Source organism: Cydia pomonella, chromosome 14, assembly GCF_033807575.1.
Source record: "Cydia pomonella isolate Wapato2018A chromosome 14, ilCydPomo1, whole genome shotgun sequence".
NCBI classification, from domain to species: Eukaryota; Metazoa; Arthropoda; class Insecta; order Lepidoptera; family Tortricidae; genus Cydia; species Cydia pomonella.
In genome coordinates, this window is record NC_084716.1 from 14,971,292 (window position 1) to 14,993,263 (window position 21,972).

A 21,972-nucleotide genomic window follows, 5' to 3' on the forward strand; every position below is an offset into this window, starting at 1 on the left:
CTGACATTCAAAAACACCCACCTATTCTGCAGTCTTTTCTAAAATGTACATTATTGCACCCGGATGATCTTCACTTCGAGATCAATAAGATGCTCACGATAACTGTACATTGCAGGTGCGTAAATTTTAAGGTCAACTTTTTAAGACAATGAGGCAGCTGTCGTTTAAAGTATGGTAAATAGATACGGCTAGAGACATGATCGGTATTTTATAGGGTTGTGTTGAGCACCTGCAGTGCGGTGCGGGGGTTTTGGGGGGAGGGGTGCCCACTTTAGAAAGGCGCGACCATCGCCGCGGGCCTGGGCCGCATTCTACGGCCTGTCATTCACACCGCACAACTTGACTATGCATTACATTCCATCTCCCACCGCTCTCCGCGCCGCGGAACCAGCGCACCTTACGAAACCAAGACATGCCACATTCATGCACCACATAAACGCTTCATCGAATTATTTCTACGCCAGTTCGACGGCTAATGCTATGAACCAGTTCCATGGCCTCAATAATGAAAACCAACAAACTGAACTCTAAACAACGCACAACACAACACACAAAGCACATAAGGATAACAAATGATAATCATAATTTGTGTTTAGCTCATTTGTTGTCACTAAATTGTGGAATGTCGTGTGAAATCGACGAGGTCGCGCATAGTTTCCGACAGAGGGCGACGCGCGCGCGCGGAACGATCACTTTGTTTTTCACGATTTATTCTATTTTGAAACTGTGTTTACTTCTTCAGAGTCCACTAAAGCCTAGAGCACGATAAACACTCATATCTCAGGGTTCACTACGCAAAAATTCAATCGGGAAACGCTATAAATCGCATTGGAATGTGAAGTTTTGACATGGGGCTCTCACGGGTTACCACTTCTCTTAGGAAAACTTACCTGTCCCGCGGGTCGATCCACGTCGTTTTTCTGCTGTTGTGGTCGATAAAATACAATTTCCCGTCAAAGTCCCTCGCGTAATCCCATCCGTCGGGCAAGGGTATCTCACCGTTTCGTCTCCTTGGCATATTTCACTGATTAAATCCATTCAAACGAATAACGAAGCACACTCGCGAACTAGCTACACGGCCATGTTGAATACCTCATTATAAGGCGTGACGTCACGCAGGATCAACCAATGGCGGCGTAGGGCCCCCACGATGGAATGCGGCGCGTACGCGAGAAGTGAACAGCGCGCGGCACGTCACTGCACCGACGTTTTTATAACACACGACCGTACAGAGCGGCTCCGCTCCGCTGACTGAGGCGCCGCGGCCCACCACGTTATCAGCTCTCATGATAATATTCAAGCTACCTACTGTCTTTATGCATTCCTCTTCTAATGTTTACATTGCTACACACAGCCCTAACACCACTACATATAGCCCTCACAGACACAGACACTAGACGAGCTATGTATGCAAAAATTAACGTACCTACCCATTCAATCTATTTACGATTCCGTTGTATAAATACGTATAGACAGGCGAGTATACCGCACATTCCACAGCGTATGTATGTATGCCTATACAAATTACTGATACTCGGCCGAGTATAGCGCTGTACGAGTAATATGCTATAGGTATGCAAACCAATGCAACTTAATGCTAAGATTTGTGTTTGATGACATGAACTGCTTGATGTGCCTTTTATAGTAGGATCTTGATTTACTTAACATTTTTTGTTGTTGTCTTAGTCATTCAATTTTATGACAACTTTATTTTAAATTTTACCACGCAAATTATCATTTTTCTGTAAATTATATATAATGTAGGGATCCAGGAGGAATCAACAGTACTTCTTAAATTTGACTTGCAGAAGTCTGCACACAGATTGTGTTTATCACGCCGATCCCATCGGATCATTGATGGAAATTGTTTTCCCAGCAAAGAGTCCCAAGGGCAAGCTCGGCCGAATTTCATCTTCCCATACAAACGGAGTTTCGTTCTCATTTTAAAACTACGCGTTGGATTGTAATGAAACTTTGCACATAAAATGACATGAGGTATATCTAGGGCTGAAATTAGTTTGTATTGCTCCACCTTATAAAACAAATAGAGCAAAAATAAGTTTAATATGAAAATCTTAAATTCGCTGTATTGTTGTAACTATGATATCTGACGCTACATAAACTAATTACAGCCTACCTATACCTTATCCTATTGTAAGTACAAAGTTTCAGAGCAATCTAGCGCGTCGTTTTAATATGAGAGCGTAACTACGTTTGTATGGAGAACCGAGCTTGCTGGGGACCCTTAATATTTATTTAATTTTGCAAAGTTCATTAGATGGTCATTGCCTATGATGCAGATAAATATACAATAAATATTATTTGGGCCAATCTTACATCAGATTGATCTAGGTATAGTAGATTTGTTTTGTGGGTAGTAGATGGTAATATAATTGTATGTGATCGTATAGAATGTGATAAGATAGTTAAATTCGTATTACTTACATACGTAGGTCACTAGATAAGTTTTGCAATATACAAATATGAAACAATGAGGTGGCCTATCACATATATTTTAAAAAACTATATTTCCATAGACAATGTTTGGTCGGAAAATATTTACTTTATTTTTAAATTTACTTATAAAAAAATAGATTTGAACTTTGAAAACGTCGGCGTGGGCTAAGGGCGATTTACGCATATTTTATTACATTTTCATTGCATACAAAGTTAAGATTTTTTAATAATTAAATTTAAAAAGAAAGTAAATATTTTCCGGCCAATCATTGTCTATGGTAATATAGTTTTAAAAAGTATATGTGATAGGCCACCTCGTTTCATATTTGTCTATTGCAAAACTTATCTAGTATGTACATACCTAAATTATCTACTTGGAACTTTTAACCGCGAGCGTCACACAAATAAATGCCCTTACTAAGATTCAATGAATACGATCCCAGATCCCATAGGGCCTACCGCGAACATCAAAATTCACAAATTACGGGCATCTTTCTCTGTCACTCTAATTACGCCTTAATTGGAGTAAAAGAGGACCTTCGGATCTCCAGCTTCGTAGGCAGTCACTAGGTACCGATTAGGCCACGGAAGCACAGACGGTGTTTCCACGCTACTTCTATGTAACATGCATAGGTATTTGTGAATTATTCATGAATCATGATAAATACCTATTTATTTATCCATTGACGCCAATATTCTTAGCATTCTAAGCAACCAAGAGTAATTTATGTTTCTTATTATTGTGATTGCGGTGTAGCTACAAAAAAAATATTATATATTCTTATTATTTTTTTATTAATAGTTCTATAATAAAATAATATATTTCAATAAATAATTATTTTATTTTAAAGCGGTGGAGATGAAGTCGATTTAACGTCCGATTTTAATTAGGGGGTTTTTTGGAACTTATGTACGGAATATCGTTTGATATATACAATACAATACAATACAAATATACTTTATTGCATGAGGTGTGCATACAGAAATAGTACAAATAATACAACACATAAAGAAGAGGTAAACAACAGGCGGTCTTATCGCTAAAAAGCGATCTCTTCCAGACAACCTTTATATACTACTAGCTTTTCGGTGGAAACCTGCATACATCCGCAAAGAAATTCAAAGGTGTATGTGAAGTCCCCAACCCGCATTGGGCCAGCGTGGGGACTGTAGCCCAAGCTTTCTCCTGTATGAGTGGAGGCCAGGAGGGCCTATGGCCAATATCGATTTTCGATTCGCTCGTATATGCAAGATACAGTAGGGTCCGACCTCCGACCGGAACCGGATTTTTACCGAAAAAGAAACTAAAGGTTTGGTTTTGCTCTAGTTACGGCCGAAGTAGAAGAAGAGGGAGCTGGAAGGGGTAGACCTCGGCGGACTTTCTCTGATCAAATCGGGGAAATCCTGAAGAAAGGCCAGGTCAAGAGCACCCTAAACCGACGAGCGTGTATGAGGAATGTCATGAAAGTGAAGGAAGCGAAAGAGGTATGTCAGGATCGTAGCAAGTGGAAATCCGTGGTCTCTGCCTACCCCTTCGGGAAATAGGCGTGATTATATGTAAGTATGTATGTATGTATGTACGGCCGAAAGCCAACCTTCGCCTGAAACAATTTTTAGGTCATGTCATGTTAAAGTTAACATAGGTATTGCAATCCTTATGTGTAACAATAGATCTATCTATAGTTCGTTTTTTAGCATTAGAAAAAAGGTTAACAATCTCCAGTCTTTTTATTGAAATACGCTTTTTTTAAATCAGTATCTATTACTTATGAAACAAAAAGAATGTAAGTGATCGTATATAATTTGTGTAATTGTTATATAATTATTTGCCGTGACTTAATAGTGCTTTTCAATAAAATGACACGAACTAAGTATACATAAAAATTATATTTCGCAAGTTGCGAATTAAAAATGAAATAAATTATTCGCTACTCCGTCAAGTGGAAGAAAACTGAGCAATGCTAACTAATATTGCACTTGACTAATTCCACTATGTAGAGCTAACGTTCTGCGGGGAGGAGCACCTTCCTGATGAAGTCTACAGCCCTAATAGTGATAATGAGAAAAATTTGAAATATGAGAAAACTAGAGCCTGGACAGAAACGCGCACAATGAACCTATCCAAACATTGCCGAAAACTTTGTCAACGCGTCTCTACTCTACGCCTCTACGCCCTCTACGGAATGCCGGGGCTCGCCTATATGGAAATACTGACGAAAAGTGTAGGTCAACATGTCAATAGGTAACTTTTGACAATTCTTCGCAACGCGCGACTAGTTCCGATGAATTGTCATCAACTGTATCATCTTTCTGATGACACCAGGATGATACGAGATGACATAATGGCCCGAGTCATAATCTCATAATAAAATCATCATCAACTGTATGATCTAAATCAACCTGATTTCTTGATGACACCTGTTATTATCACAGTAAAGAATGGTGTCTCTAGTTTTTCAATCTTGTTCAAGTTGACAGTTTAGTTAACAGTTGCTACATTGTATATCTATCTACCTAAAGACGCCACCCCGAGCTTGACGTAAGAGCCACCCCACACTCTAGCGTATCCTGAGCGTCGGCGTCTAGGCAATTCTATGGTAGCTAATCGACGCAACGTTGGCGCAACTGCGCAGCGACGCCATTTTCCATAGCGCTGACTAGATGCCGACGCTCAAAAGACACTTGTGTGTTTCGGGTATTGACATATATATCTAAGGACGAGCCTTACGGACAATAAGAATGGGGCCAGTACAGTGGTGTCACGTACACGAATTCGAGCCAATCGTGCAGTCTAACGCCGCATCGCGATTGGTTGATGAGTTCACATCACGCGCGCGAGTGGTCGCAACTAGTTACGTTAGACTGCACAATTGGCTCGAATTCATGAGTGACACCACTGAACTAGCGCCATTCTTAGTGCCCGTATGGCCCATGTCAATGGTTATGGGATTAGGGCAACACGGCAGCAGCAGTCAAGCAACGGCCAGAGGGAGGAGTAGGTATATTAGGCACCAACCTAGCACCCAGGACAAAGTCTTTAAATTCAGCTCGTTGTAGCATGCAATATGAGATTAATCGTTTCGGAGATTTCGCATATCACTGTCATTCAGTTGAATGTGTAAGACGAAGATCGCGTGACGAAATCACTTGTCGCTTCGCTTTTATTGTATTGTCTACGTCATTAATTTCACCATTCATCATTTATTTATTTAATCGTATGGCATACATATCGTAAAAATAGAGACAATATAATTAATTAAATGTCTACACATAGACCAGTCAGCCACTTCCTTCCTTCCTTCATCATTAAAAACACCATTTATTTGTCATAAACCACAATATGAAATACCTACACGGACACTTTGATAAGTATGTGACAAAACGAGTTAAGCGACATAGCTTCGATACGCATCTATCACGCGACAAGGTTTCAGGCAAAAAAACATAAGTGCCGAAATGGGCGGAGTTATGGGATGAATTATGGGGGCCGAATGGGCGCAGATGCCTCTTCCAACAACCCTGATCAGCCTGAATCACATCATTAGGTACATATATAATGTAATGATTATAATTCTTTAATTACTTGTATTGGAGCCCGGCGACGCGTCGCCGAGCCCGATTTTGTGTCGCTGTGCCGCGTCATGTCGCTGTGTTTCGATTCGAACCCGACTGCATACCGCGTACTTCGCTCCGTCAGCGGTACTATTGATTTGCCGTCGCCGAGCCCGACTTCGTGTCGTTGGGTTCAAATTTTATGGTATTTCATGGTGACGCGGCGACGTCTGCGATCGCCTCACGTCGCCGGGTTTCAACTTTTACTTACCTTAAAACACGAATGCAATAGGGTTGTTTCCATCTACAAAACTTAGGGCAGAATTGTATCCCAATAAATTCTATTGGATTATAAGAACATGTTAAACTACTTTTAGGGGACCTTTAATGACCATATTTTTGTAAATATTGAATTTAAAATATCTTTTGGCACACGTCACGTGACCAAACTCGAAACGTCATTGAAGATTCTGATGTCGTCACAACTCTCGGATTGACACTGTTGACAGTTAGGCGATAAACAACAAATGACAAATGTCAGTTGACAGTTCGCATCTTCTACGTATGTATGTAGTTATGTGTCAAACCGTAAACTGTGACGTCACACAATTTTCAAAGAGCGTTTTGGGCGCGAAAGCATCTGTCAAAATATATTTTGTTAATTTAACATATTTAAAGCCGTTTTTAGTATAGAAGTTAAATTTTAGGGCAACTTTTAGTTAATATAGAACGTAATACAAGCGTTTAAAAAAATTGGAAACAACCCTATTCACTTACCAATTTTGCCAAACACGTACTTCCATATTATATCACATGTAAGTACATAAAAGCGCTCAACCTTGAGTTATATTGTCTTCATTTCAATTCTTTATTCATTCAATCATTGACCATAAAAAATCACTACACGTTGAAACGGATACTCCCGTCAAAATTTTAAAATAATAAGTTTTTTTTTATTGCGACCAGGAAGTGTTCTACAATGCCAGTTTATAATATTTATTTGCAATTTTTTTATATAGTTGAGTTAAAGAATATGCAGTATACAAAATACGTAACGAAGGAATCTTGATATGTTTATTCAATTTCGACCTATTAGTAAATCCATACTTGATCCCTACTTTATTGTATTTATTCTGAGATACAATACGACAAGTAACTTAGTTTTTAAGATAATTTTGCTTAGAACGGAGCGTTCTGTTAGCAAAAACGTAGTGACGTAAATTACGCCATTTAGCACTTTGCTTTGACGAATTCAATAAGCAATCTTATCACAATAAGTAATGGTTCGTTTTTGAATACGTAATATGCACTAAAATGTAATATAAAACTTTGACGTATGTCTCATTTCTGTCAATTTGACAATTTTTTGTCAACACGTAGTCCAATTTCACTAAATTCTCGGCGTTAAGTTAAACTTATATCAATCAAAAAGTGCATAAATTTAACCATGCCGTCGAGTGATAGTGATGATTTCGAAAGTGCAGACGAGGGTCATGGTAGCGTGGAAAAGAAAGAGAGGAAGAAACGACTCTCATCGTCGAATTACAGTGACAATAATGTAGAATCTGACCAAGAACCGAAGAAACCAGCTGCCACGCTTGGGAAAAAACATGTAGAAACTAAAGAAGTGAGTAAACTTGTTTCCAGAGTTTGTCAAAACAGGCATACAGTACAAAGCATGTATATTTCGTACAAAGGACTCATGATATTTTCTTTTGCTACGTTAATTGTTGTACTCGTATATATTTGCATAGATTAGAATACCAAAACAGAGCTTTATACATTAGGCTTAGGTGAAATTCCTCAATGCTGATTATTCAGCAAATATTTGTCGATATGTTTGTCTTGTTGGGTCAACATACAATTCTGCATACATATTAAACATATACAGCATACATACTATGATACATACTAGGTAGGTTTTCATAGACCCTACTCATAGTGTTGTGTTCCTGCCAGTAAGGTTGTCAGAGCTCAATGAGGGTTGGGGGATGTTAGGGTCGGCAACTCGCATATAACTCCTCTGGTGTTGCAGCTGTCCATAGGCTACGGTATCAGACGGGCCTCCGACATAGTATAAAACTAGATTTCTCTAGAGATCATTAGATGAGTGTTGAAAATTTGTTCATGAGTCCTTTGCATTTTACAAAACCTGATTGCTTCTAGAGAGTGGTTTATCTATCTAGCTCGGATTGTAATTAAGGTTCTTATTTTTTTTCTTTATTGAGAAGGAGAAGAGGGGTTTCTTCATACATTGACAATGTCACCCCTGTAATGAGGTCGACATTATTACCTACATTCTTTTTAAATATAGATTGCACAGCTCACTACTATCAGATGAGGCTAGGATGATGTTACAAATAGCTATGTTTGTAGAGTTTAATGAATTTGTTTGACATTCCATCAAACAGATTCATCAAACTCTACAAACCCGGAACCTGCTTAGTTGTTTGACATGGGACTCAAGGAGGGTGACATTGAACTGTGCGGTACCAAATCCCTTTAGTAAGTGTGTTCTCATCAAAATACTTCCTCCAAACCTGCCTGCAACTAATCCTGACCTGGCCCATCTCTATTGATGTCTATTAGAGATTGGCCGAAAATGAAGTTTGCTGAATATTTCTAAAACGAAACGAAACGAAAACGAAATCTTTTATTTTGTTTAAGTAATGAACTATGAAAAGTAGAAGAGATTAAGACCATATTATATAGCAATCTTATATGATTTTCAGGAAAAAGAAACAGATGGATGGGGAGATGGCTGGGATGACGTAGATCCTGAGCCTGAACCTAAAAATGATCCTAAAACTAGCACTGCAACTTCAACTAAAGTGGATACCAAGAAGGATAATGGCAAATCACAAGACACTGGCTGGGACGATTTTGATGACTGGGGGAATGATGAGACTAATGAAAATGTAAGTGTGAAAATATTGTGATACCAAGACTCTGGTATGTCACTAAATTTTAGGGGCACTCTGGTCTTGGCTGCTCTGAGCAGTAATTAATATAAAAAACAGTGAGAATTCTGTATATAAAACTATTCTCTATTCTGTGGTAATTATGAAATTGTGGTGTATTTGTGTAATAATCATTGAAGTCGTCATCAGATGCATATATGATCCCAACATACTCATATCAACTACTTTAGATATTTGAGACCATTTGTGATGCATCGCATCTGCCTGGAAGCATATGCATGATGTCTTCTCCTATGCAACCAGGCTAGGGAACAGAGAGAAGGAGGAAAAAATGGTTTAATGAAATCCACACAATTACTAGGTTGATCCTGATTTGCCAGTTATATTTTTCTATGGGGCACCCTTTCAATGTAAAATCTACGACTAAAAAAACAATCTATATATTCTTTTTAGAATTTTTAAATAAATTTTTAGGGTAGGAAAATATAACTTTGACGAAATAAGGACCACACTGTTTCCAGGAACATGACAACACCCCAATTAACATTCCATTCCAGGAACCTCAACTACAGCAGCCAAAACCTCAGCAAGCACCAGCTCCACAAACACAACCAGAAGCCGACATAAAGGCAGTGACTGACCGTTTGGCAGAATCTGCCAATAAGAGCAGTTGGGGCTGGGGGTGGGGTGTGGATTCTTTGCTGAGCACAGCTACTGCTGGCATTTCTACCATCACCAACCAGGTTTCTCAGGTACCCCTTTTTTAGGGTTCCGTAGTCAACTAGGAACCCTTATAGTTTCGCCATGTCCGTCTGTCTGTCCGAGGCTTTGCTCCGTAGTCGTTAGTGCTAGAAAGCTGAAATTTGGCATGGATATATAAATCAATAAAGCCGAGAAAATCGTACAATAAAATCTAAAAATTTAATTTTTTTAGGGTACCTCCCGTACACGTAATGTGTGGGTGAATTTTTGTTTTTGCTTCAACCCTACTGTGTGGGATATCGTTGGAAAGGTCTCTCAAAACTAATAGGGGTCTTCAACAAACATTTTTTGATAAAGTGAAGTTCGGAGATAAACGCTCCGAAAGAAAAAAATATTGAACCATAGGTCCAAAAAATATGGAAAAAAATCTTGAAAGTAGAGCTTAAAAAAGACATTAAACGAAAACTATAGCGGATATGATCAGTTTAGCTGTTTTTGAGTTATCGCAAAAAGTTTCCACTTCATAGTAAAAAGACGTACGTCCACAGTTCATCCCTTGGTTGTTCAATCTACTATACATTAAGCTCCAGTTTAGCTTATTGTGACGGAGGAGTAACTACGGAACCCTACTCTGAGCATGGCCCGACATGCTCTTGGCCGTTTTTTATTTATTGTTTAAATTTTTCACAAACACTGTCTAACAATTTATGAAAAAAACCAAACCTCCAAGAGTCTTACTACCTTCTTATAGCGACTTCACAAACACCCAAGGGTTCTCGGCCCAGGTTGAAAAACACTGCATTGCACTCGTGAGTGCAGTTAGCAAAACGTAAATAAATACTACTAGTGGATTGCTACTCTGAAATGGGCCTGGGTCAGGTATGTATGTCGCAGAGATAATGGGAGGTGGAGCAAGCGTGTCCGTGGAGGCCTCGTTTAACAAAACCACACGCCTCCAACTAGATGAAAGGATGATATAAAAAAGATTGCGGGCCCACTCTGGAGGAGATAAGTAGCAAATCGGGGTGCTTGGGGGAGATTTAGAGAGGCGTATGTCCAACAGTGGGCGCATACTCACCGAGGAAGAGAAGAAGGAATAAATACTTGCAAACTGGCTGCAAGCTGTTGGAATTTTCAAATCAGTTGTTATTATTATACACATGCATATTGAAAAAAAACATCTTACATTCCAGGGCATCTCAACAGTCCTTGAAACTGGCATAGGCGCACCGGATCCAGAGGAACTAGCCAGAAAGGCCAGAGAGAGTGAAGCCAGGACAGATGGGCCTGAGGAAAGACTGAAGGAGGGAGGAGAAGGAAATAAGAGAGCAAAGGATGCTGGGGATGCTTTCCAGCTGGGCAGTCTTTTGTCAGGAGTTACTAAGTTTGTGGAGACAACTGGTATGTTTTTACAAGCTTTTATTTAAGTAACACTGTTATGTTTTAGGATATATTGCAAACTAGTTTTGAATCACTTCCTCAGCGTCTGATTTAGCGCTGAAATTGCTTGCCAACTAACTGGCGATAATGCAATGTTATATGATCATTAAACATGTCTGATGATGAAGACTTAATGTGGTCATAAATATTGCGCAATTGCGCATTGAATATTCATATTCATATAATTTATGCATACATGTGTTTACAGTAGGTCTTATTTGTATTTTAGGTAACACATGCACCCGTTAGGTTAGGGCATAGCAACATTGTTCTCTATCAGATAAACATTATTCACCCGCTTTAATTGTATTGAATGATAGTTAGTAAAGCTTATAATACATTAACTTTGATTTTTAAGAAAATACTCCAATTAAAATATAACTTTTATACATTATTGTTATTAAATACAAGTTAAGGAATAATTGCATTTTTGTAATAAAAATACCTTGATAAAAGAATTGATAATTATTAGGGGATATTACGCAACACTCTACGCTGGGGGCGCCACTAGCACATACTGAGGGCCTACCGCGAAACACGAAAATCTAAATTTCGCATCACTCTCACATGTTCGAGCGATAAAGAGGCAGATAACGAAATTTCGATTTTCGCGTTTCGCGACAAGCCTCTGTAAACAAGCCGCCTTGACGCATCAATGTCATAATGAAAACGTCTCAAAAAACTGTTAAGGCTTAGCATGTATAAGTTACTCTAATGTTTACAATATGTGCTAGTGCTGCGCTCTGGCAGCAGAACATTGTAGTAATACTCCTTATTCGGGCTCGTTAAAATAGTTTTGTTGAGTATTCTAAGAGTAGAGTGACTGACTGTCTCAAGTAGAGTCCAAAACTGCATTATAAATGAAAACTTTTGATTGTGCTTAAATAAATAATTTACCTATTTTACAGTTACAAGAAGTGAAGAAAATATCAAAGTACAAATGGCAGATTTTATGTATGCAATCTGTACATGTAATAACATTTACATTTCAGGTACAAAAGTAATATCTGGCGGTCTAGACACCCTAGAAACCATAGGCAAAAAGACCATGGAAGTTCTTCAAGATGGTGACCCCGGGTTAGCTAAGAAACGGGCCATGCTTGGCCTGGACCCTGGCGACAAGCCGGTCCTGTCTCAAGTTCTGAGGGAGGCTAAAGCGAGGGCTGATGAGGAGGACAGGGCGAGGGAGCAAAAGAGAGAGGCGAAGGAGGTGCATTATGAGAATCTGTTCGACGATTATGAAGGTTGGTCTGCATTAGCTTTTAACCCAAATATATGGCTTCTAAAAATCTAAAGAGACCGCAGGTCAGTTTCTTAAACAATGATGGTGACAAATAATCATACAGCCGAACTGGCAAGCAGAGGCCGTAATCTATGACACTTGCAAATACACAACGTACGTGTATTGCTGTTACTTACACTATCGTATCATAGACAAAGTAAAACTAAAAAGCGTAAAACAGTACAAAGTATTCTAATGACAGATTTTACCACGCATTCCTGAGGTCATAAAGAGCAAAAAAAATACGAGATACGGCCAAAGTTGCAAAAAAAAAATTTTTTTGTCAAAAAACATTTTTTTTTTTGCGTTTTCTGCAAACGACACGTTATTTATTTTTACACCTTGGTGAAAAAAACATTACATCGAATAAGTAAAGTTTTTTTAGGTACGGACAAAAATTGCGAGTTTAAAACTTTAATGTCTGTGAGTAATGTCTAAACCAAGTCACATACTGGCAGCGACACAGCTAAAAAGGCGTGTTTCACTATGTTACAAACAAAAACTGACATCTCTAAAACAAGATCGATTTCAGGAAACTTTGTAGGACTTTTAAAATCTGTCGTGTCTAATTGAGTATAGAGATATTAAAATAGAATAGAATAGAATAATATTTATTCAGACACATCAATTATTACAAAGAAGATAATACATTAACAACAACAAGAATTAAAAAAGAAACAGTGGAAGTTGAATAGTACAGAACAGATAAGGATGTGACGCTGAAATGGTCTCCACTCAGCATTGCAGTTGGCACGACTAAGCGTTGTCAACGGCGCTGGTTTTCTGTGGAGCCAGTGAGGTGAGCGGAACGGCATACTGCGCGACTTGTGTGACAGATAATAATAAATAATCAGTCATCAATAGGCAATATCAAATAAAAATACTTATAAATAACAGCTATTAAGGTACACATATTATACAATATCATATTGAGTTCCAAACAGTTCGTGGTCCCTACGACAAAAAAAATGGCCTGTTATCGCCGATAAGTTGAAAACCACTGCTTCACGTGTCGTCCAAATAGGTGGCGCTACAATACCTAGAATACTTGAGAAAAAAATCTAATCATAGACAGCGCACTTCACTCCGTCAATAACGCCTAGGTTCTTAGCCACTCTAGCGCTACTCTGGAGAAATTTGGAACTATTATTTATAGCCGACAGCTGGACACTTTTGCAACAATTCTGAGGAGTTTCTGGATCTGGTTTCAAGGAGTTTCTGTTCCATGCCTCTACCTTCCATAACCACGACAATAAATATCTGTCTCATCTGCAATGCTGTTGAAAGTCACCCGACACATATTAGACAGTCAAAATTAGAAAGTCGGAAGCTAAAATGCTTTATGAATATTAAATATGAGTTTGTTCTGTTTTCCAGGTCTAGTTCACCTGGAAGCCTTGGAGATGTTATCCCGGCAAGTGAGCATGAGGATAGACGAGCGAATACGCAGCGCAGACCCTGACAAGAGACAAGATATTAAGGAGACACTACAGCAAGTCGCTGGTATATCATATTCATATTCTTTTATAGATAAAATTACAAATTTGACATGTCAAAAGGGTAATTCTAATTAGGTCGATCTATTATATCTCAATATATGCTTTAATTTTAGATCTAACCTTTGCTAACGTCTTTGTCTACATAGAATGATGATTTCTACATCGCAAAAACTATTCAAAATTACGATTCTGACAACCAAAACTATCATATTATTCGGAGCCTGTCGTGTCCCACTGCTGGGCAAAGGCCTCCTCCCAATCTCTCCACTGGTTTGTGTCCAGTGCTGTGTCTGTGTGTGTGTGTGTGTGTGTGTGTGTGTGTGTGTGTGTGTGTTCAAGGAGTCCAGTTCGTCCCGCCATCGCCGGAGAGGTCTGCCAGACCCCCGATCCGAGTTGTCGGGCTCCGGTGACCTCGGCCTCGGACTCTGTAGTGACTTTGCTCCACAACTCATTCGGCATTCGGCAGACGTGACCATTCCAATCCCATTTTAGCTTGGCCGCTTTCCGAGCTACATCGACGATTTGTGTATCCCTATCCCCGGGACTCATCTCTCTGCCAAATTTCATCTTAATAGGTACTTCGTTTAACCGTCAAGTGCCAAGTGAAGTGGTAACAAACAGACAGACTGACTTTCGCAATTATAATATTATTAGGGATCCTTCACAACCTTAGAGTTCAACGGAGTAAGCAGCTAAATGCTCTGTGCATTGTGCCATGAGGCCGCTCACAAACGTTTGCACAAACGTTAACACACAGAAGTCACACACGCCATAGAATGTATCCTTAGGTTTCGTTGCGCCATGTTTGTCTGTCCGAGGCTTTGCTCCGTGATCGTTATTGCTAGAAAGCTGCAATTTGGCATGGATACATAAATCATGCATTGTGGTATTTGCGGTAGAACGGTAAAAAAAAAGAAAAAAAAAATTTAGGGTACCTCCCATACTTTTTTTTTGCGTTGAACCAATAGTGTGGGATATCCTTGGACAGATTTCAAAACGAATACCGGTTTCCGAAAATTATTTTTTGATCAAGTTAGTATTTTCGGAAATAATCGCTCCGAAAGAAATAAAATATGTCCCCCCCCCCCCCACTAACTTTTGAACCATGGGTCCCAAAATATGAAAAAAATAATTTATATACACTTTTAATGAAAACTATAGCGAACATGATGGGGTAATGCAAAAAATGTTCTCTTCTTAGTAAAAAGACGTACAAAGCGCTGCAAAGGTACTCCCTTATGCTTTGGTCTATTTTGACAGAATGGTAACTACAAAACCCTACACGGAGCATGGCCCGACATGCTCTTGGCCGATTTTATTTCAACTGAAGTTATCCATTTCTTCTTTGTCGATAGATGATTTTTTCCAGTTCGTAATCGACGAAAAAAAAACAATGAATATCTATTAAAAAATTGTGAAATTGCTGGCTGTTAAAAAAATTATAGAGTAGTAAATGAGATGTTTCTTCACAATTTGGTATACATATGTGAATACATTTGATTTATCTCTTAAAATGATTTCTTCAGAACTTTGTGAAATGCCTGAAGAAGAAGAGGAAGATGAAGAATCTGACGAAGGTGCTTCGAAGGTAGACGCGTTCCATGAGAGGCTTCAAACAGCTACAAGAGATATAGGCTTGAAACTGCAGTTCCAGCCCTTGGTGAAGTAAGTACAATTGCTGTACTTTGGTGTTCTTTTGTACCTACAGTTTCTGTGGAACCACTTTCGTAAAAAATAACCGATTTGAAGGACAAAACCCGGGGCTTTTTGCCCCAAACCCATTACAATTAGAGAAGACTATAGTAGAATATTTTTTGGAAAACCTTTATTAGCCGGGTCCACACAGAGCGAGCATACGCGTGAGGCAATTTCCTCACGTACAAACCGGCCTGTGTAGACTTGCCTCGGCCGAGGCGGCGCGCTCGGGCGAGGAAAACGCACGCGCCGCCTAGGCACGTCTACACTGGCCGGCACGTACGATGGGTATTTGCAAAATTATTGATGTCGTTACGTTACGTATTTCGTTCTTTGCGTTATCCCGGATTTTTGCCTCGGCTCATGGGAGCCTGAGAAATTATTATGAATGCGACTGCTATCTGACCTTCCCACGTTTAAAGGGTAAACTAGGCGTTATTGGGATTAGTCCGGTTTCCTCACGATGATTTCCTTCACCGAAAAGGGACTGGCAAATATCAAATGATTTTCGTACATAAGTTCCGAAATACTTGTTCGTACGAGTGGGGGTTCGAACCCGGCTTTTGGATTGAAAGTCACATGCTCCTACCGCTAGGCCACCAACGCTTTTTATATGAAAACAAGATATGTATATTCGAAAAAAAAATGAGTTTCAACTATAGGAAATGTGTATAAAATGTAAAGGGCAGCGAACCGATTAATTTTATTAGTACTCCCATTTGGTATAGTTAAATATAGTCTGAAACTCGCCATATTGTTACATGTGTATACTTTTACTTCCAGACAATACACAGAAGTCCTCGACTGGCTGTCATCGGACGAAGCTACAACAGAGAAGGCGGTGTACAAGCGCTGCGTCAGCGGGCTGGCGGCCGCCACCGCTGCCGCCGTTGAGGTAATCCATTTTAGGACTGTTTTTTTAATACCACGACGGTGGCAAACAAGTATACGACCCGCCTGATGGTAAGCAGTCACCGCAGCATATGGACGCCTGCAACTCCAGATGTGTTACATGCACGTTGCAGACCCGTCAAAAACCTGTACACTTTTTTATTGTTTTTTGACGATTAGTTATAACCAATGTATGGCGGTCGGTATTAGCATAGCAAAGATATATTTAGTAAGGATGTGTAAAATCTATCATAATTTCGCGCTTCGAATTGACAGGTAAACGAAATGGCGCTGTACAAACCCATACAATTTGCGGTAACCCTGATTGTCAAAATTTGACAATTCAGTGACAGCAAAACATATGGCGCAGTACAGCGGTCAGCGTCATTTGTTTTTGATGTCAGACTAAGGGGCACGTTTTTATTTCACTGGTAGTTTAGTATAGAACTAATGAATAAAGTTACAATTAATGACTTTTATTTTCCCTTACAAAATAATTCAACACGCAATGCATCATCACTTCTTTGTTTTTATTCAAAACGTACTTACTGACGCGCCGTTTAACTTTCACAAAAAAAAAACTATTAATTAAGGCTAATTTAAAAATTTCTTCCAAAACCGTTTCATAGTACTAACACCTACGTCTCATTTCATTTCGCGTGTAATAAAACTACACGCAATATGCGATTGTGTGTAATTTTTGGGCTTAAAGAGGCGAGGTCCACAAAGGAAAAGTCGCATCGCGTAAAAATTGCCGCGCGAAGCAGCTCGGTCTGTGTACACCTTGGAGGATTTAAAAACGCTTTGACTGTTATTTTCTGTACAAAACAGTCTTCCGATTTTTGCGGGGGAGGGGTACGTCAAATGTATAGCTATTTCTACGTAACGTACATTAGTACATTAGTAGTAGTAGTAGCCATGTCAGATAAACGTCAGTCCATACAATACATATGACCATTGGCCGAGCTTTTCGACAGAGGGGTAAGCTCTTAAAGGCTTCTCCAGTTGTTAAATCCTTCAAGGTGTACACAGGTCTAGCCCGAGACATAGAGGCCACACATGCATATGCCTCGGAAGTTTCACGGGATTTCCCTGCGAGGCGGTCAATCTGTGTGAACCGTATTGGGTTTCTATTTGACTCTCTATCTCGTTAAAAATGTTGGGTGTTAACGTTTATTCAAATGAACTGTTTCGTCACAGGTGTACCATAAGGCGGCTGAAATGTTGCTGGTCAAGACGCGGAGATCCACTGCAGACGAGGCAGATGCATTAACACAGTAAGTGATGTTTTGATAACCGCATTCTAATAAACTCAGCGATTGATAATAAACATAGATGACGAACTAGCTCTGCAAAATGACCCCACACATATTGTGCCGAAGCGGGCGGGGCGTCAACTTTGTGCCGCGGATCTGTTTAGTTCACAAATGGCGGCCCGTTGTCACAATCATAGTAAGAAGTATTCAAATTATATCTTTAACAAAAGAAATATGCCTTATTGTGCGGATAAATAATGTGCTAGTCGTTCCAACAAACACTGGAAAAAATATGGGATTACCTTTCACGTATAGTTTAGCTAGGATCATATTATTTTGATTTCTCTTGATTAAAACAGGTTTTATATGGGGATGATGTTATGCATTTCAACAATTGTTGATATTAAGAAACTTTCATTTTAAATTTGTTCAGGTTGTTGTTTTGATCATTTAAATTCGTGATAGTAAACACGAATCGTCGTTGTAGGTGGCGCTTTTTTATGTGTACATTTTTACTAAGTAAATTCGCGGACGGCTGGACCGATTTGGCTAGTTTTGGTATTGGAATATTTCTAGGTCCAGGGATGGTTTGAATGGTGAAAAAATATGGAAAGAATGCAAGGAAAATAGTAATAACAATAATGATATTTCCCATACAAATTCTTCCTACGACGACGTGTTCAATACGAATTTCTGCATGTTTGCTCTGATCAAGATGAAAATCGATATCTGAGGATCCTAGAGGACCTTTATAATTAATCTGAGGTCAAAAATGAATGAATGCGTTTTTTTCATGTTTGTCCTAAAATTCGTTAGAAAGGTTCTCTCGGATCCTCAGATATCGGTTTTCATCTTGATCAGAGCAAAATTTAAATATCCCAAATGCCAGCTGTTTTTTCTTCGATTTTGACGTATCAAATTTACATTAATTTCTCTCTGACTTATTTCTGTGCCGCCTAACTAAACAACACAGGTGCCCTATAAGATGAACGATATAATGTATTAATTGGTTCGGAGGCTATATGCAGAAATATTCCATTTAAAACGTTCTATATCGCATGAAACCGTCTACTTAGAGTTGGTTTCCATTGTCATGTATTTTCAAGTGTCAACGCTATAGCCAATCACAGCGCCTTATTTTATAATACACCAATCGTAGTTTGGGTGGTTTAAATTGACAAATCATGGTCAAACGAAGTTTCATCGAAGAAAACAAGACCTAAACTTTGACGAGTTGCAATTGGTTCGTTATGAGTATTGCGTGTTTTAATAGTGGGGCCACTTTTACGCTGATATTTTGTTTGACGTTAGTCTTCCATGTTTTTTTCGTTCGCTGAATAAACTTCCAAATAACTCATGTACCTGGTGCTAACCTGATGGATAGGACACCATTAGTTATATGACAGCAGTCAAATAGTATTAAGATGAGGTCCTGTGAAGCTTAACAATTTCCCCGTCACGTACAGTCAACCAATTTGAATCCTACGCCACTATAGAACCTTGTCGCTTTAACTACTCTATACCTGACACGCATCACTCAATAAGCACTGTCGTAGAAGTCATTATGACATGGTTCTATAGTGGCCTAGGAATCAAATTGGTTGACCGTACTTTGCTCATAACCGGTTGTCTTACACACAGCCAACACAGCGACATTATCATTTTTAGCAAAAACTTATTTATTTTCAGAATGACGGTGGTTCTAACCAAGCATATAAGTGAACTAGCGACGCTCTTCACCGAGAAGCTGAACTCCTTGGACTCTGAGAACAAAGAACAAATCAATACGTACATCACTAATATATTTTTGGAGGTAAGTTGTTACTTTAACCTTTTGAACGCCATAAACACCTAAAGGCGTCGTTACTAGTCGTGCCCACGGCGCCAAGAACAACTATAGGTGATATGGCGGACGCTGTCAATAGTTATTTGTTTTACAAGGGGGCAAAGTTGTTGTTTAACCGCTCGTGATATTGATACCCGAGCAAGCGAAAGATTCCAAAATTGAACCACGTTGCATTAATCGTGTGATAAGCACGAATATTTGTTCCTGGGTCACGGGTGTTTTCTATGTATTTAAGTATTTATATATTATATTTATTGTTGTCTAAGTACCCACAACACAAGCCTTCTTAAGCTTACTGTGGGGCTTAGTCAATTAGTGTAAGAATAAACTGAAATAATTGTCATATACTGCCCCAGGCTGGAATCGAACTAGCGTCCTCTGCTATCGCGGCAGGTGCCTGAGCCACTCGGCCACCGAGGTCACGGCGGCATTGGTCAAAATTTTCCAAGTACAGGGTGGCCAAATAAGAAGTATACATTTTGTTTTTAAATTTTAACTGTATTAAGTTCAAAAATTATTAAGTATTGTTTTAAAAATATATTCTTCAGGGTTGGCAAATTCATGCGAAACATAATGTCTGACATATGTCCACCTCAAACAGCAGGCAAATGTAAGCCCTTATCATCCCAATGTTCAGCATCTATTCGCACATTTTTGGCATTATCTTAGTACATTTGTGTCGAATAGTCGGTTTTAACTGTTTAAATTTCATCAGCTTGTTAGCATAGACACGTAATTTTAGATAGCCCCACGGAAATAAGTCAAGAGCTGCAAAATTTGGGGAATTTGGGTGCCAATCACTGTCACTTTTTTTCAAAATTAATCAAGCAAACAACGTGTTTTAAACAACAGAAACATTTGAGATAAAATTGCTTGCTGCTAGTGGTAGACATTTGGCAGAAATTGTCTTCCGTATACAATTGCCAACCCTGAATAATATATTTATGAAAAAAATATTTAATAAAATTTCCACTTAATGTAATTAAAATTTAAAAACAAAGTGTATCATTCTTATTTGTCCACCCTGTATATGCAATTCCTATGAACGCTTATGGCGCCGCCTGACCATTCCTAAGGAAGAACAGTATGGTTCGACCTTCTAACTGGATCAACTCAGGTGATAATACCGAGCTAGCGAGAGAAATGGCGCTGGATAAAAAAAACAAATTAAAATATTTTCTGAAATAATTTAAGTTGTTCTAATACTTCTAATAGTAGTGTAAGAATGTCCAATATTTATTTATTTATTTAACTGTTTATTGTTTCAGGCTGGCAACAGTTCGACCTACATCCAAAATGCATTCCAGTTAGCATTGCCAATACTGCAAATCGGCGCCGTGTAGAACCAACTATTAAATATGAAGAACAGAAGATTCACTTTACCAAGGATTTATTATAGTCTTTTTCAAACGGGAAGGGTGGGGTTACATTTGATTTTTTTTTTCATTCCATGCCATTGACGTTTCAGACCAATTTTTTTACAAAAAATACTTGAATCACAGTAGGATAAAAAATACATATCTTCGTAACTTAAAATATAAATAGAAATAGTTACTTCATGGCAAAAATATATACACAGATAGAAAGACAGCCAGATAAAAACAGAAATATACAGACAGATATCTCATTCATTATGATACCTAGATACAATTCATCATATACAGGGTGAACAATTCAAAACGGTCAGTATGGAGAAGTCAGAAACTATGAAAGATAGCCACATCTGCTCTTAGGAAACATGGCTTCGATTTTAAATTTAATAATAATGAAATTCAATCTTTTTTTTAGATCTCTTATACATAACCGGGAATCGAACCTGCTCGAAGTCATGTAAACAATGTTAGGTATAAATTCTGCGAGTTTTTTCTTTGTTATTGTTGATAATACGAATCTTAAGTCACAATGTCATTATTATATTATAAATTTAAAATCGAAGCCATGTTTCCTAAGAACAGATGTGGCTATCTCTCATAGTTTCTGACTTCTCCATACTGACCGTTTTGGATTGACCTGTATATTATTATGATGTAAAAATAAAATAATTTTAATATCGTTGGGTTTCATTATGTAAAATGGAACTCAATTACAATAGAGTTTGAGTCTACTTATCGATTATCGAAACGATTTATATCTGTCATTGTCTGACTGACACACGTATCGATATCCTCTGGCTCATAGATCAGTGTTGGCTGAAACGTTCATTGCAATTGACAAACAACCATTACAAGTTGAACCATAAACTGTAACCGTCCGTTACCGTTTACGGTTCAATTTGTAATGGTTATCTTCAATTGCAATTAACATTTCGGCCAACACTGGCATCGATGGTAGGGTCGTATATATGTGCTATACCGCGTGCGCCCCTGAGGGACAGAACATACGCAATGAGACAAAATTTAAAACACGTTTTAACATTCCCGACAACATACCA

The 21,972-nt window shown here is 38.7% G+C and overlaps 2 protein-coding genes across 3 annotated transcripts in view; one reads left to right on the plus strand and one right to left on the minus strand.

The window, feature by feature from the left end:
* The window catches only part of LOC133525034 (protein kibra), a 94,269-nt gene extending 87,342 nt beyond the window's left edge, over positions 1-6,927 (minus strand). Inside the window, exon 1 of one of the 2 annotated variants that reach the window (XM_061861235.1) lies at positions 6,787-6,927. In XM_061861235.1, the coding sequence (XP_061717219.1) occupies positions 6,787-6,812 (26 nt within the window). In that variant the 5' untranslated portion in view covers positions 6,813-6,927. Of the gene's footprint in view, positions 1-890; positions 1,405-6,786 lie in introns of those variants that run through there. The other variant, XM_061861233.1, reaches the window with a different exon arrangement.
* A 367-nt stretch (positions 6,928-7,294) lies between these two features.
* Positions 7,295-20,957, plus strand: LOC133525037 (protein FAM114A2). The gene is made up of 11 exons (XM_061861241.1): positions 7,295-7,636; positions 8,742-8,927; positions 9,503-9,682; positions 10,826-11,033; positions 12,065-12,316; positions 13,732-13,857; positions 15,380-15,518; positions 16,332-16,443; positions 17,640-17,716; positions 19,385-19,508; positions 20,810-20,957. The coding sequence occupies exons 1-11, from the start codon at positions 7,457-7,459 to the stop codon at positions 20,882-20,884; spliced, it is 1,659 nt and encodes a 552-aa protein (XP_061717225.1). The 5' UTR covers positions 7,295-7,456; the 3' UTR covers positions 20,885-20,957.
* Positions 20,958-21,972: the final 1,015 nt, after the last annotated feature.

Excerpts from the sequence above, each read along its gene's own strand:
- LOC133525037 (XM_061861241.1), top strand. The coding sequence starts at position 7,457 with ATGCCGTCGAGTGATAGTGATGATTTCGAAAGTGCAGACGAGGGTCAT. Across the intron at positions 12,317-13,731 it reads TCTGTTCGACGATTATGAAG|GTCTAGTTCACCTGGAAGCC; the intron begins GTTGGTCTGCAT and ends TCTGTTTTCCAG. Across the intron at positions 17,717-19,384 it reads GAGGCAGATGCATTAACACA|AATGACGGTGGTTCTAACCA; the intron begins GTAAGTGATGTT and ends ATTTATTTTCAG.